Source organism: Clytia hemisphaerica, unplaced genomic scaffold (genome assembly GCF_902728285.1).
Source record: "Clytia hemisphaerica strain Z4C2 unplaced genomic scaffold, Clytia hemisphaerica genome assembly, whole genome shotgun sequence".
In the NCBI taxonomy this organism is placed as follows: domain Eukaryota; kingdom Metazoa; phylum Cnidaria; class Hydrozoa; order Leptothecata; family Clytiidae; genus Clytia; species Clytia hemisphaerica.
Window position 1 is genome coordinate 1485997 of NW_027103564.1, and position 14584 is coordinate 1500580.

Genomic DNA, 14584 nt, shown 5'->3' on the forward strand with positions numbered 1-14584 from the left:
AATAATGCCATATTAACCATAGCTCAAAACTTCCTTAACTCAAACAAATTTATATTTACCGTGTGGCTTCGAGTTATGAGGACTCAATCATTTATATACATTTTAATTGTTTGAATTTTTTTTATTTCAGAAAAGAAGAAAGCAAAGACCATTATCAAAATATATTGTTAAATTATTTAGGTATGAACGCAATGTTAAGAAATATGAGGACAGGCAATTACATTCAAGTTCAAATGAAAAAATTGTTCATTGTTTGCCTTTTGGTGATTTTCATAATTGGTGTCACATTGAACAACTATCTTAATAACATAGAAATGGAGCACGCCATACGTACTATGATTATACAACGTTATTACCAGCGGTTCCAAATGCGACATCATTCTTCATCGCCAGTATCGGAGAGCCGTGAGAAACCTGGATCAATGTGTAAGATACCCGATGTAAATCCTTTTGGAGTTGAAAGATTGAAAGCATGGGTCTTAAAAGAGAAACAATATTGTACCGTGCAGAAATTTGGTAAAATTGTTGATAGTTGCTTTGAAGTTGATAACAATGCTGGGGAAATTAAAAATGTCGAAATAAGTTATGTCATTAGAGGTCGGAAAAGAACAAAAGATGGTAAATTAGATCCTCCAAAAGTATTTACAAGACACATGGACAAACAGTTTGACTATTACAAAGTATTAAATGATGATTTTCACATCCATTTTTCAACAAATCATATATTGGAATATTCAGAGAAATTGAAAAAGTTTAAATCTAATCGGTTGGAAGGAGATTTCTTTCAAGCTAAGATAACGAAAATGAGTGGTATCAAAGTTAGAGAATACCATGCCACTATATCTAATCGTTCACTTGTATGTCAAAAACATGGCCGTGAATTGAATCCGAAATCCGATTCTGGGAAATTAAAATCTGATAATCAGGAAAAATCGGGATTACCTTACAATATACACATGGTGATGCTGGATGCTATATCAAATGCAAATATGTATCGACAATTACCAAAGTTTATGGAAATTTTGGAAGATGATGAAAATGCGATGATATTCAAAGGTCATGGAATACACGGGGATGGTACAACTTGCCAATTGATGGCTACTTTAGCTGGTAGGTCATCGTTTATCTTGTTGTTTTAATAAGATTAGAGTTTTATTAAGAAATAACACCCCTTCTCACAGACCCGGTAGGATAAAAATTACGGACTAAAACTCGATGGGGATTGATATTCGCATAATGTTTTATGGCTGGGGACATCAATTTATTTATTTTTAAGTCAGATAGTTCAGTGGGGATGGGAAAAATAGCATAATACTTTTCAGTGAAGATTGGTTTATTTGATTATTTTCAATGGAGACAAAAATAGGAGGATAATTTTCCACAGGGGACAATTTTTGCAGTGGGAAGGGGTTCCAGTAGGTCTGTGAGAAGGGGGTGTGCAATACAGTGTGTCTGGGGAAAAGCAGAACAGCAGATTTTACATAAAGTGAAACCCACAAATTCGTTATCTCCTGAAGTTTAGAATAATTAAAAAGTAATAGAATTTCTTTGTACAGTCAGAAAGATGATGAGATTTGATGATTGGTAGGTTATATAACTTAGCAACCTGAAAAAACTCCTATGTCATATTCCTCCTAAATTTCCTAGGCCAAAAGATTTATTTTCAAGCTTTCTTGATTCCTGTTTATTGATTGCACTCAAGCTCTTAGTAGAATGTTATTAAGAGACAATATTGATTAGGAATTAGCATAGGGCTGAACTTTAAAAATAACATTCTATACTGGACTTGTTGGTTTGCCGTCAGCCGACAGACTGTTCTGTAGAGAATGTAGAGAATTTTTTTTCTTCAAGAATTACTAAATTAATCCCATGAATGACCAAAATTAAATTTTCCGACCAACCCACCTCCAAAATCTGGAGTCGGGTAACGGCAAACGAAGAATTTTTTAAGTCTAGCATAGATTTTTTTTTCGGACTATCAACTAAATAATCGGTAGCAGCAAATACCAATTCTCAATTTCAAATTTTCATGTCCCCTTTTTAGGCTATATGTACAGACAGGAGGACAGTAACCCTTGGCAACTACCAAACAATAACAGCTGTGATTCAATACCACTTATTTTTAAAGATTTCAATAAAGCAGGTTACACCACTCTTTATAATGAAGATTTCGTTGATGGTGAGTTTGTTTATTCTTTTCATTTTTCATTCACTTTCATTCTGAGTTACCAACCATTTGAGATCGATCCTCCCCTATCTATGGGAGCGATGGCCAAGTGGTCAAAGGCGTCAGCATCTCAAACCAGGGATTCGCAGCTCGAATCTCCGCTCCTTCCAATGTTCCGTTCAGTTCATAGATAAACGAGCCGGCTGACCGTGGACCCCGTGAAAACAATCGAAAGACTGTCTAAAAGTCCTAGATTACTGGGCTTTCCACGTACAATATCGACTCTATCTATCTATGGGTGCTATCAAATGGTGTATGGGTCGTGGAACTCCTAGGTCCCTACAGGCGGTGTCCAGCCAAAAATGAGTGTGACGTAGCGTTCCCCTTCCTCAAGAATGACCGAATAACTAAACTTATGCTGAACTGCTTTTAAAGCCATTAAGTGCCACAGGCATCATATGACCTATTTTTCCTACTCTTAGGTTCCAAATAAACGGGGGGGTTCGAATAAACGGGGGGGTTGGAAAATTTTCTAGATTTTAATAAACGGGGGGGACTTAATTGCCGGGGGGGTTGGAAATTGTACTTCTGAAACCCAAAAATAAGGTAAAAATAGGCTAAAATCAGGCTATTTAGAGCAAAATAAGGGGCCTTCTCTTTGACAGCTGAAAATATTCTTAAAGATTAATAAACGGGGGGGTCCTAATAAGGTCCGGGGGGGTTGGAAAATTTTCGAAAAATTAACAAGCGGGGGGGCCCGTTTATTTGGAACCTAAGAGTACAAAAATTAGAATTTTGAGCTCAATTTTTGGTCAGCCGAAGCTGAGCATTCAAATAGGTAAAATTTTCCACCATAAGACGGCAAAAAGAAAATCCGATTTTCCGATCTCACTTTGATTTCTAAACTTTCTTCCGATCAGGTTAACTTTTTTGGGTACTTTTTAGCGTGCGTTGTTTTTACAGATCATAATGTAGTGTTTCAAGATGGCGGCTCAAGCGATAAAGTCAGATGTGATAAGTCAGTACAGTGTTGTACCAAAGTATTGCCAGTGTAAATCTGTTGCAAGCTTCAATTTCTGTCATTTATTTTTTTAACTCGGCAAATCAAACAGGATTTTCATCAAGGGGATTCTTTTTCTACATATTTTGAAGGTTTAAATGTTAAAGCCGTTTGCTCAAGTTTTTGTTTATGTTGAATTTTCTGATACTTTTTATTGCTGCTTTTTAATAGTTTTTGCAATAAAAACATATTTTTCTTGTTTGCCTCTAGGGGGATTGATGGTGTTATAATGTTATTGGAATTTGATAAAGTTTACAAAAGTACAGCTACTGTATAAATTTGATAAAGACCGGATGCAATCGTGCTTTTTGGACCTACCTCCGGGTACCCCGGTGGAGGTTCTATAAATTAACCCATGTCCGTTCGTTCGTTCGTCCGTCCGTCTGTTACCAGCTTTTCTCAGGATTGGCTCATTAGTTTTTTCTGATTTTTTGCACAATGATGCAAAATGGCAATGCCCAGAACGTGACGGAGCCCGATTTTTGAGAAAAAATTTATTTGGGCAAATTTGGGCCAAAAACTACCTAAAAATAGGGTTTTTTTGGACTTTGTGCAAAATCCTGTCATTACTTTTTTCTGATTTTTTGTACAAAGATGGAGGGCAAGATTCTCTAAAGAATGGCTGAAGTGGTTTTTCCTGGAAAATTCTTATTCGCCTTAAAAGACGGATTTTCATATTTTGGGGAAATTCCCTTTAACCAAAATAAGAAAATATAGCTTTTCTCAATGTTGACTCATAATTTTTTTCTGATTTTTTGCACAATGATGCAAAATAGCAATGCCCAAAATGTGACGGAGCCAGATTTTTAAGGAAAATTTTTTTGGGCAAATTTGGGCCAAAAACAGCTTAAAAGGTTTTTTGGGCCTGAATGGTTTAACTGATTTTCGTATTTGGGGAAATTCCTTTTTACCATTTTACATTATTCAACACGCAGGCTTTATCTTTCCATTCTGAATTTTTGTACAATTATTGTCACTTTTTTCTTATTTTCATCTGATGTTAATCATTAGGTAGGTCCACTCAGCATGTTGCTTGTTTGGACTTGGACGTGTTTGTGATAAGGCGAATCGCAAAGAATTGTTTGGTTCCCGTCATTTTTACTTTAAAAAGTGGGAGTCGTTCGGTCGGTCGGTCGGTCGAAAATATTTTTCGGTTAAGAAGCAGCTACATCTTGTTGAAAGGGAATCCATGGTCTTTGGAATTTGATCATTTATATTAATATTAATGTATATAGTTCTTGTTTAAATTGATCAAACTATTTTTCACGCAGTTCCGGACGCAGATTGTGTTTTTCTAACCTTTTCTAACCTTGGCGCACGTTTTGACTGAATGATGGAATGGAATGAATGGCGATAACAGTTTATAGATATCTCTTATCAGACTTGCAGAAAGCGGGCTGCCATCAAGTTACACAACATGCACACTCTCGTCACAACTTGCACAGCCATAAAAAACAGATCAATCTGGTCTTCATTTAACATTGTTTTAAAGTTTAAAAAACACTGCCAGTGCTTGGCACAGAAGAGAGGACTCCCAGTTGAAATTAATTGCTACACCGCTGCCCTGTTGAATTTATTTATTATGGTCGTGTGTTTATTCCGCCAAGGCGGTAAATCAATCGCCGAAAATCATGGACCAATCAAAAGCGAGTTTAAAGCAAAACGGGGGAAAAATGAGCTTCCCCGCATAGTTATGAATTTTAAGTTTTGCTTTCGATTATCATTTGCGACCAGCAAAGTTTTCAAGATGGTTGTGTGCATGTTGTGTAACTTGACGGTACTAAACTACAAAATTTATTTACGCAGACTGGAGGGGCCATCCATATAGTACGTACGCAGTGAAGGGGGGAGTGGGGGTTTAGCAAAAGCGTACATCTATTGTTTAAACGAAGTCATTTCTATTGTTCTCTGCGTACAAGGGGGAGGGGGTGTCAAATATTTGGAAAATCTTTGCGTACGTACTACCTATATGGACGGCCCGTGATGCAAATTGTGTTTTTCAAGATTTTATTATTTTGCTTCAAGTGCAAAGTAGGACAATGATCAGTCACATTTTTTGACCTAGGCGGTCATCGAAAAATTGTTCTATTCGCGTCACCCGCCCGCATCAAATTTTCCGCTGATTTTCCAGTGCGGAGATGCGGAAAAAAATCTAGGAAAAGCAATTTGTTCTTTTAAAGTATATATAGCTTTTTTCTCAATCGCTCTGACGACCATCGAAAAATAGTTTTGCTCGCGTTACCACCCGCCCCTGAGTTACTGGCGTGATTAAAAAAAAACCGGGAATCTTTTTGACCGCCCGTCCGCCTGCATGCATTTTTAACACCTGTCGCGACGCGAACAGAGTATTTTTTCGATGACCGCCCTACCTGGAGGTCCTATAAATTAACCTGTGTTCGTTCGTCTGTCCGTCCGTTCGTCTGTTACCAACTTTTATCGGGATTGAATCATAGGAATTGTTCACGTGTTCATTTTTCATTCAGGTAGGTCCATAAATGTATCACTTGTTTTTAATGGAATTGCAGAAAGTTACGACCAATGGCTTTTTGACTTTGAATAATTAAAAAAACTAAACAATTTGTTCAACAGTTCTGGACGCAAATTATGTTTTGCTGACCTTGCCAAATTTTGGCTTTGACTGAATAGCAGTCAGTTTTTACATACCTCATTGGCCTTGCAGACAACTGACAAATGGTTTCTGTAATTTGACCAAGTCTACCAAAATACAGTTCCTGTTGAAATGTCGGTAAGTGTAAACCGCAGGTTACAGGTTGCAGGTTACAGGTCACAGGTTACAGGTTACAGGTCACAGGTCAGGTTAACAAAACACAGACCGGAAAACTGTAACGCACTCGTAACATACAATTCATAACATACAACTTATAACATAGTTCCTGAAAATATTATATATGTAATGGAAATGTAATATCAAAATATGTTAATAATGTTATTTAGAAGACTTAAACGACAAATCATCAACCCCAAATATTGACAACAAATGACACTTAAATTATGTAAATAATGATGTTATCTCAAAGTATGAGGTTTTGTACGCCATTTAAAATAAAATATTCTTCATGCATAATAGGATGCTGACGCTGCAAGTGGATATAGATTGACAGGTTTTGAAAACAATAAATACTCCAAGAGAGCTGTTTTAGAGAGATGAAAAAGGTGACGTCATTTTATCAAAAATACAAAGCAGGGGATAAAAATATTGAAACATTTATAAAATATAATCCCATTGACGCTATTTTCATCAATTCTTGTTATCATACCCAAGGTGATGCAGGAGATAAAATGAGATATGACATAGTGATTGTGAAATAGCTATTTTCCTGTTAGGGGGCTGTTTAAAGCAAAGGTGAGATCGATATTCGAATATTTCTTTATTCTTTGTATATAACATACGTAACATGCGTATAACATTGAAAAGATAATTTTTTTACATGTGTGATATAGATGTAATATATAATACAAGTATTACAGGTCCGTGTTATACACGGCATAAAACGCGAAATCACATGGTCAGCACGTGGGTAGATTTTTAGCTTTAAAATAGTTCTAGATCAATAAAATACCTTTGGAATTATATTTTTGACATTAACAACTGTTAACATTTTCTTTGTGTTTTACAGTAATTGAAGCTGACCAACACTGACCTGTGACCTGTAACCTGTAACCCGCGACCTGTAACCTGCAACCTGTAACCTGCGGTTTACACTTACCGTTGAAATGTTATAAATATGAACTACGTTTTGCAAAGTTTTTGATGCAAATTGTGTTTTTCTGGAGTTTGCGCTTTGTGACTTAAAGTTTGTAGCTTGTTAGTTGAAAGTGTTATTGGAGTTTTATCAAGTAAAACAAAAAGTACAGTTTCTATGTATATTTGATGGATATCTTCATTTTGGTTCTGACGTATTGGCAATTTTCTTATTTATTTCCAGGGCCGCCGAAACCGGGGGGGGGGGGGCTAGGGGGGCTGTAGCCCCCCCACTGTTTTGCAAAAAAAAAAGAGTGAGAGAGAGAAAGAGAGGGTGAGAAAAAAGACTTGGTTACGTTCAACAATGAAGCCAAAACGGTTTAACAATCTTTCTTTGTTCCATATCCATATAAAAATCTAACGGATAAACTTGATTTAGATGAAGTTGGTAGAGAGTTTGCGTCGACTCGAAAGCATTGCTTTAATTACTTTGGAAAATTTTAATTTTTATTACTGTTTACTTACTGTTAAAGTATACTCTCAATCTACTTTTACTTATGAATTTTGAACATGTAAAAGTCCGCTTTATTTACTTAAAGGTTTCATTTTGTTATTATATAGTAGTATATTCTTTGGTGATTATCAGTATAAAAAACGTCTAACTTTTTTGATTTTTTCATTCCAATAATTTCACAAAAATTAAATTTAGACCACTTCTAGGCCATATAGAGTACCATAATTTCAAAAATTTTCCGGCCCGTCGGCCCCAACCATGGTGGGGCCTCCTTAGTCACTATATCATTTAGCCCCCTCACTTTTAAAACCGATTCGCCGGCCCTGATTTCTAGTATAACACTTTGGTCAGATATGGATATTCTCTACATCCAACAGAAAAAATGTATCATAACTGACTGGAATGAAATTAACAAAAAGTTACACTATGTTTCTCTTTTATTTTGTAGTAATGAACTATAGCTTAATTGTTTGATGTCATAAAAACAGTGCTACAATGCTAAAGAGAAGTATACTTTAAGCTTCTCTTGGGGGGGGGGTTGGAGGAGCTCTCAGGCTTGTTTTAAATAATTTTAAATCAAGTTATCAAATGTTTCACATTTTGTACATTATTCAACATTTTTAGTCTACTCTGTTTCAGTACATCTCTTACATCTGTTAACCCACTTATTAAAGCTATCTAGCTAAGCTCTATTGGCTGACCTTCCAGCCTCGGCTGGTTTATTGATATTTTATTCAAATTCCTTTTGCGTTTAGGAAACCCTACTAGAGGGGAGGACTAATCGTTCGTAAAACCCGAATAGCCATGCAATATTTCATCATTAAAAGGGTAATCTAAGGATTCAAAATTAATAAAAATGAAAGAAATCGGCCAAAAGTTAGTTTTAACCAGTTTTAACTGCAAAAATATGTTTCGTCATAAGACACTATTTTCATACCCCCTGTTCCACGAAAATTAAATACCTTTAATAAGGTATTGGATTTTATCCTACACTTTAAAAACGAATATTCGGCATAAGAGTTTTCAGATTTGGAGGCTCTTTAGGGGGGAGGAGTTTAGTTGGTGCCTGATTCCACTGTACGGTCATTAAAATTAAAATTCCGTCAAACCGAAAATACCTTCGAAATTCCCGATTTTCGTCAAAATATCCGGAAATGTAGAATATTTTTTCCAAATCGCTTAACTCCGACCGAATTTTTAGCCTAATTTCGTTTTTCCACTGAAACAGACCAAGTTTCTACTCTGACCGAAAAAGGCATTATTTCGCACCCCGCCAAGCGTGACCCCTCTCTTTAATTTGAACCTATATGACTCGATCCAATATCTCCTTCACTTGAACAAGATTTATGACCCCCTTCAGTTACCAATGTCTTATAAACCTTATTCCATAACTCGAAATTTTCTTAACAAATTCGCGTTCCCCGTGCGTGTTCAAGTTATAGAGGCTCAACTGTATCAAGAAAATCTTTTAGAATAGACCTTTTCATAAATTACGTCACGAACATCACTTAACCTCGTATTCAAACAATTACCATGGTGATTATGTCTCTTGAGACATTAAATGATTTTTTTTTATGAATAGGAAGTAGTTTTAATAAAGTCCGCCGAGAGGTTTGGCAATAATTTCATTTTCGTAATTTATGAAAAGGTCTATTTATCGGTAAAGAAATTTTTCGATTTTCAATTTTCACCTTGTAAAATTTCTTACCCGCGAAACTTTCATCGTACATTATTTTCATATTTTGCAGGTAGTACATTCCACTACAAAATGAATGGCTTTGATAAACCACCTGTTGACTGGTACCCAAGACCTTATTGGATCGCCGCTCATGAATGGGATGAAGGTATTGTTTCTAACACTACTCTCACTGGAGCGATCAATGAAATAAGTTTTCTTTAAAACTAATTCTCTGGCCTGGTAGCTCATTCGGTAGAGCATTTTCCTAAAGTTGTTCTAAAGTCAGTTTGTTTTTTACCATCGTGTGGAGAACCTTCTGAATGTGCTAACCCCGAGGTAAAAAAAAAGTGGAGTGCATACTGACTGAAAGCGGATGGACTTTAAACCTAATAGAAACAAAAGTATTCGTAAAGTAAAGTAAAGTATTTTTCATCTGGTGGCTGTCAGCGACATCCGGGATTTGGGAGTTTATATCTTTATTTATTTTCGCTAGAGGTAGTGCATGAATGCATGAATGCTGAGGTAGAGCACCATACCTACTCTCAGCTCCCAGTAACTTACTGCCTAAATCAGCTATTCATTTGCTGAGGCGGTGACAGGGAATCGAACCCACAACCCTTGGATTGTTAAGGCAAAGGGTCTTATAAAGATTATAAAGGCTCTGATAAAGTAAAGTATCATTTCTACAGGTTGTGGTAAAAAGCCTTGTATCTGTGAAGATCAACAGATGATGAGCATACTAAAGACCTTTACAACCGTTTGTGAAAAAGAGAAGAAATTCTCTATACAAGTGACAGCTAATGCACACGATGATCTTAACATGCTTTTCCAAATTGAAGACGAAATTCGAGGTTGGTGTTTGTTTTTGGTTTGTTTTGTTTTGATTTAATGTCCTGATGCTTTGGGGCATTTTATAAAGTCAATAATTTACTGCTGTAGAAATCTGAGACTTTTAGGAAATCGTTCCGGTTGTTTTCACTAGGGCCCCAGTCAGCGGGCTCGGTAATTTGAAATCTTTTCACTGGGCTCATAGCCAGCTGGTTCAGTTATCTATCAACTGAATGGAACATAAGAAAAAGCGATGATGCTTTGTTAATTTCGCTTAGCGAAAGTATTACGATAGGCTTCCGTGTATGTATGTGGCGAGACATTTTTTGGGGCGCAAATTATGGCGTGGGCATTTGGCTGCGGGCGTACTACGGCCAATATTCTAAAGGTGGACTCACTCACAAAGATAAAAAGTGATAAAAAACAGGGCTTTTCTTAATAAATAAAATACGCTAGTGCAAGAAGTGTAACCAAGCCTTTGTAAACATTCACTGTGAGAACTTTTTAATGGCTGCTTGATTGCACATGCTTTTGAAACTTGCTGCTGCTGTATAAATTTTTATCATGTTTTCTGGTCTTTTGTAGAGTGTTTAAAGAGGTTTAATATTTGTTTACTACTAAGTATTTTATGTTTGTGTAGTAGTGAATGCACCAACTAATTGATAATGCTCAGTAATTAGTACAAAAAGAGTTAATTTTCCAGAACAACAACATTAACCCTCTCTTCTCTTCTTCACCAAAACTACAAACAGCACATAGGTATGATATTTTTTTCCTTTTTTCACCAGATAGTTATGTGTTAATAGTGAAACCAGTTGTGACAAACACTCAGTTTTAGCAAGTACCGTGAACTGAAGTCGGGTAACTTGATTGCATCAGTGGAGGGTAACTTGCATAGCATAGCCATCAAATGACTGACCAATCAAAGCAGCAAAATTTCAAAAAAATTGAACTACGCAGCTCCGCTTGCAGCTCTAACCTACCATTTTTGTTTTGATTTAACTTTGTATTTTAATGACCAAACGGGTCATTCATTTCTTGAGGGCTATGCATGCCCTCAAATCTCCTGCCTCCACACTGATGCAAGTTACCCGTGCCCATCTCATGATATTTCTTAGAAATCATGTCAAATTGAAATTCAGCAATCATTTTTGTATAGTCGAAACGACCCTGCCAAGACACTGCCGTACATTGTCATTGTATGGTGATTTACGGTGGGTAAGGTGGGTGTACAGTACAGCAGATTTCAAATTAACCTATTTTCACCGCCGTACAAAGGACATTTAGATCCAGCCCACCATACACCACCGGACAATGTACAGCAGTCCCTCGTTAATGATGACAGTTTTTTATCCGATGAAGTTTGATTGGTGTTAGATGAGTTTGGTTAGTAAAAGTTCCAGCTTTTCCTTCCCGATGGGATGATATTGGCTCGTTTTTTAAGCTTTAGCGTGGGCCTCTGCTAATAAGCCGTCGGAATGTAAAAAGAATGGGCAACAAGGTAATAAATCAAACTAATCGAGCCTCAATCAAACTTCACCGATCTTGATACACCTTTTGCTAATTAGGATTTTCATTTTGAATCATGGTACCGTTGTTTGTATAAGATTCCCATTTCCACACTACTTTTCTGGATTCTTTCCTCTATATATTTTCCACGGGATAAACGGCAAGATATTGGGAAGGGTTTGTTTAATGGGATGCAGTTTAAAGCAGTTATGAAGGAGTCAAAGTTTAATCTCAAGGAGTATTATTTCTTTAAAGCTTAAAGTTGGCTAGTTTTTACCCTGCAATTTTCTAGTCCAGAAGCTAGAGCTCAACTACTCAACTGCTTTTTGCCTTTAATTGGCTCTTCCAGAAAATTACCGTATATGGGGGTGGAGGATATAGTGTCTGGAGGGGGATAGTGAAAAATCTACACAATTTGTCTTGTCCTGGGGGGGGATAAACTTGCTCTCGATGGGATCAACTGATGCTTGTCTGGGGCGGGGGGGTTAGACCTGTTGTCCGGGGGATCAAAAGTCACAATGTCCAGGGGGGGGGCGGGTTTCCAAAAAATGTTATACCCTCCACCCCCCCCCCCATATTAAATTTTTTTCTGGAAAAGTACAATGTGAAAGCGAAAGAAGTCTTTATCACAAGCTCCTTCAAAGCACAAAACGAGGTTTCTAGCATCAAAGAATGAAAAGTTCATTTTTTCTTCTTCATTTTCAAATAAATTTGAAATTATTTTTCTCATATTGCAGTTCTCTGAATTATTCTGAATTGAAAGATTTTGTTTACGCTTTATAGAATGAAATTCTTTAGTCGCATTTTTGAAGGAATCTTTTTTTTGATGGATTTAGATTTTTCATTAAAAAAAAACGGGTATCTATGACCTGTGTGTACAATACATTGTGTATATTTTCTGTAATGCTTCATTCAAAATGCATAGCGTCTTCGTCGTTGATGTTCGAGTATATTATGCGAAATTTTCGACTTTAAAGTCGTCTTGTTTGTTTTGATTTAATGTAACGAGTTCTTAGGCACAATTTCGCGGAATATAGTATATATTGTTTAGATTTTTCAAAGACACAAAATCGCGAAATTGAATACACTGGAAAACTTTCAACAGATGGCAAAATCGTGAAAATTTTGAAAATAAAAAAGATAATTTTTAAGGAATCAGTGATATTTTTTTATAATTTTGATACTATTTTAGTACGCTGTGTTTCAAGCAAAATTAGTCTTTTTTCTTATTTTAACCCTTTTCTTTAAAAAATATACAATTTGGTGAATCGCGAAATTTAATATGTATGAAAAATTCCTAAAACTGGCAATCGCGAAAATTTAGTACCCGCAAAAATATATGCGCAGGACGATTCGCCTGTTAACCGGTGTAAAATTAGAAAGGATTTATTATCAAAGGCAATGAAAATGTTTCATATTTTTTGGCTGAAAACTATTTTGTTTACCACTCATTTTTTCATAAGCAACTCCAATTTTCGGGTCAGGTCGAGTTGAGAGGTTGCTTAGCGTTTCAGCTCATTTTCTGAAAGAGTAGTTTTCTTTGACCCCTGATGTTATGTAGCCATATTTGAGCTAATTAGGGTCAAGGGCTTTTGTTTATCATGTTTGATCAGATTCTTTTAAAAGCTTATACATTAGGAGATTGTGAAAAATTGCCTAATTTGAGGCTTCAAGCCATAGCAACCTGGTTTCTTATAAATAATGTGTATTTTTTCTCTTTTAGACATATACAACTTTTTCAAAGCTAAGGAGAGAATCAACAATACCATTTTAATTCTGTTTTCGGACCATGGCGCTCGTACAGGAGCCGATAATAATTTCCGAAACACGAAAGAAGGTCGTCTAGAGGAGTACAACCCGTTTTATTCTATTATATTACCCCCGGAATTTAAACACAAATATAAGGATATGTACCATAATATCAAAGCCAACACGGAGGTATTAACCTCTCATTTTGATGTACACTGGACGTTAAAACATATCATTTCATATCCTAACATTGAGGCGAACCGAAATTACGGACAAAGTTTATTCACGGAGATTAATCCTAAAACGAGAACTTGTAGCCAGACTGGTATCCCAAGCAAATATTGTTTCTGCTTGAGCTCAAAAAAATTAGACACTGGTTTACCAGAAGCGAAGCTCGTCACTAACAAAGCTATACAATTTATAAATTTGAAACTGGATTCGCATAATCAGACTAGAACACTATGCTCTCAATTATCTCTCAAGACGATTATTAGTTTAGAATATGCCATTGATGAACAAACTAAAGAGGGAATGTATTACGTCATTTTTGAAGTAGCCCCTAGCAGTGGCACCTATGACGTCCGAGTTCGGAAAGATTTGAAGACGGGAACCTTGTTTGTGGACCCGGAAATAAGCCGGACTAATCGTTATGGTGACCAACCGGCCTGTATTAAAACGACACATCCGAAATTAGCTCCGTATTGTTATTGTAAATCACTACTCGGTTAGATAGTGGTAGAGCTACAGTTATCGGTCTCTAATTCGATTTTCAAGGGGATTGTATTTTTATCGAATGAGGGAGTGTATCGAATAGTAGATTAACAGTATCGTAGGAACATTTACTTAGGAGAGCAGATTTAAACCATTTTGTAATTATGTTTTAATACCACCATGGATTTATCATAGAACTCTGGATACACAACGAGCTGGTTTTTCAACGATTTCTCATGTTCTAGCCTTGTCCGCAGTAATGACATTATTGTTCACCCTCCTCCATTCACTAATAATTTTTCGTAAATTTTTTTATTGCATTTTTTCATCAAAACACAGCTATACAATTCCCAAATGAGACTTAAAGATCTCTCAAGAGAGTCAAACATTGAGTTTAAAGCCCGAAGGGCTAGAGTTCAATCTCTAACCTTTCTCATGCAGGCAAGAAAAAGTGAATCCTTAGAAAATGCGCCGCATTTTTGACGACAGATTGAATCTAGCAATTCCTTTGTTTACGATTGATATTTTTTTCGAGATTTAGCGGTAAATTTTAGTTTCAATCTGTAATTTGTGAAAGAACCAGGCGAGCCGCTCAAGGCCGCGTAACTTTGGTAGGATTTGTTGGCTTTTCATATCACTATGAAGCCAAGATACTCCAGTCTAAC

The 14584-nt window shown here is 36.3% G+C and overlaps 1 protein-coding gene across 1 annotated transcript; it reads left to right on the plus strand.

Annotated features, from left to right (window-relative positions):
* The first annotated feature begins 111 nt into the window (after positions 1-111).
* Positions 112-14132, plus strand: LOC136800932 (uncharacterized). The gene is made up of 5 exons (XM_067057542.1): positions 112-1110; positions 2045-2179; positions 9193-9288; positions 9812-9973; positions 13183-14132. Exons 1-5 carry the CDS (start codon positions 183-185, stop codon positions 13935-13937), a joined length of 2076 nt encoding a protein of 691 aa, XP_066913643.1. The 5' UTR covers positions 112-182; the 3' UTR covers positions 13938-14132.
* The last annotated feature ends 452 nt before the right edge of the window (positions 14133-14584 follow it).

What these genes read in the sequence shown, in the direction of transcription:
- LOC136800932 (XM_067057542.1), top strand. Translation starts at nt 183, where the DNA reads ATGAACGCAATGTTAAGAAATATGAGGACAGGCAATTACATTCAAGTT. An exon ending in TAATGAAGATTTCGTTGATG is followed by an intron (nt 2,180 to 9,192) that starts GTGAGTTTGTTT and finishes CATATTTTGCAG; the next exon opens with GTAGTACATTCCACTACAAA. An exon ending in AATTGAAGACGAAATTCGAG is followed by an intron (nt 9,974 to 13,182) that starts GTTGGTGTTTGT and finishes TTTCTCTTTTAG; the next exon opens with ACATATACAACTTTTTCAAA.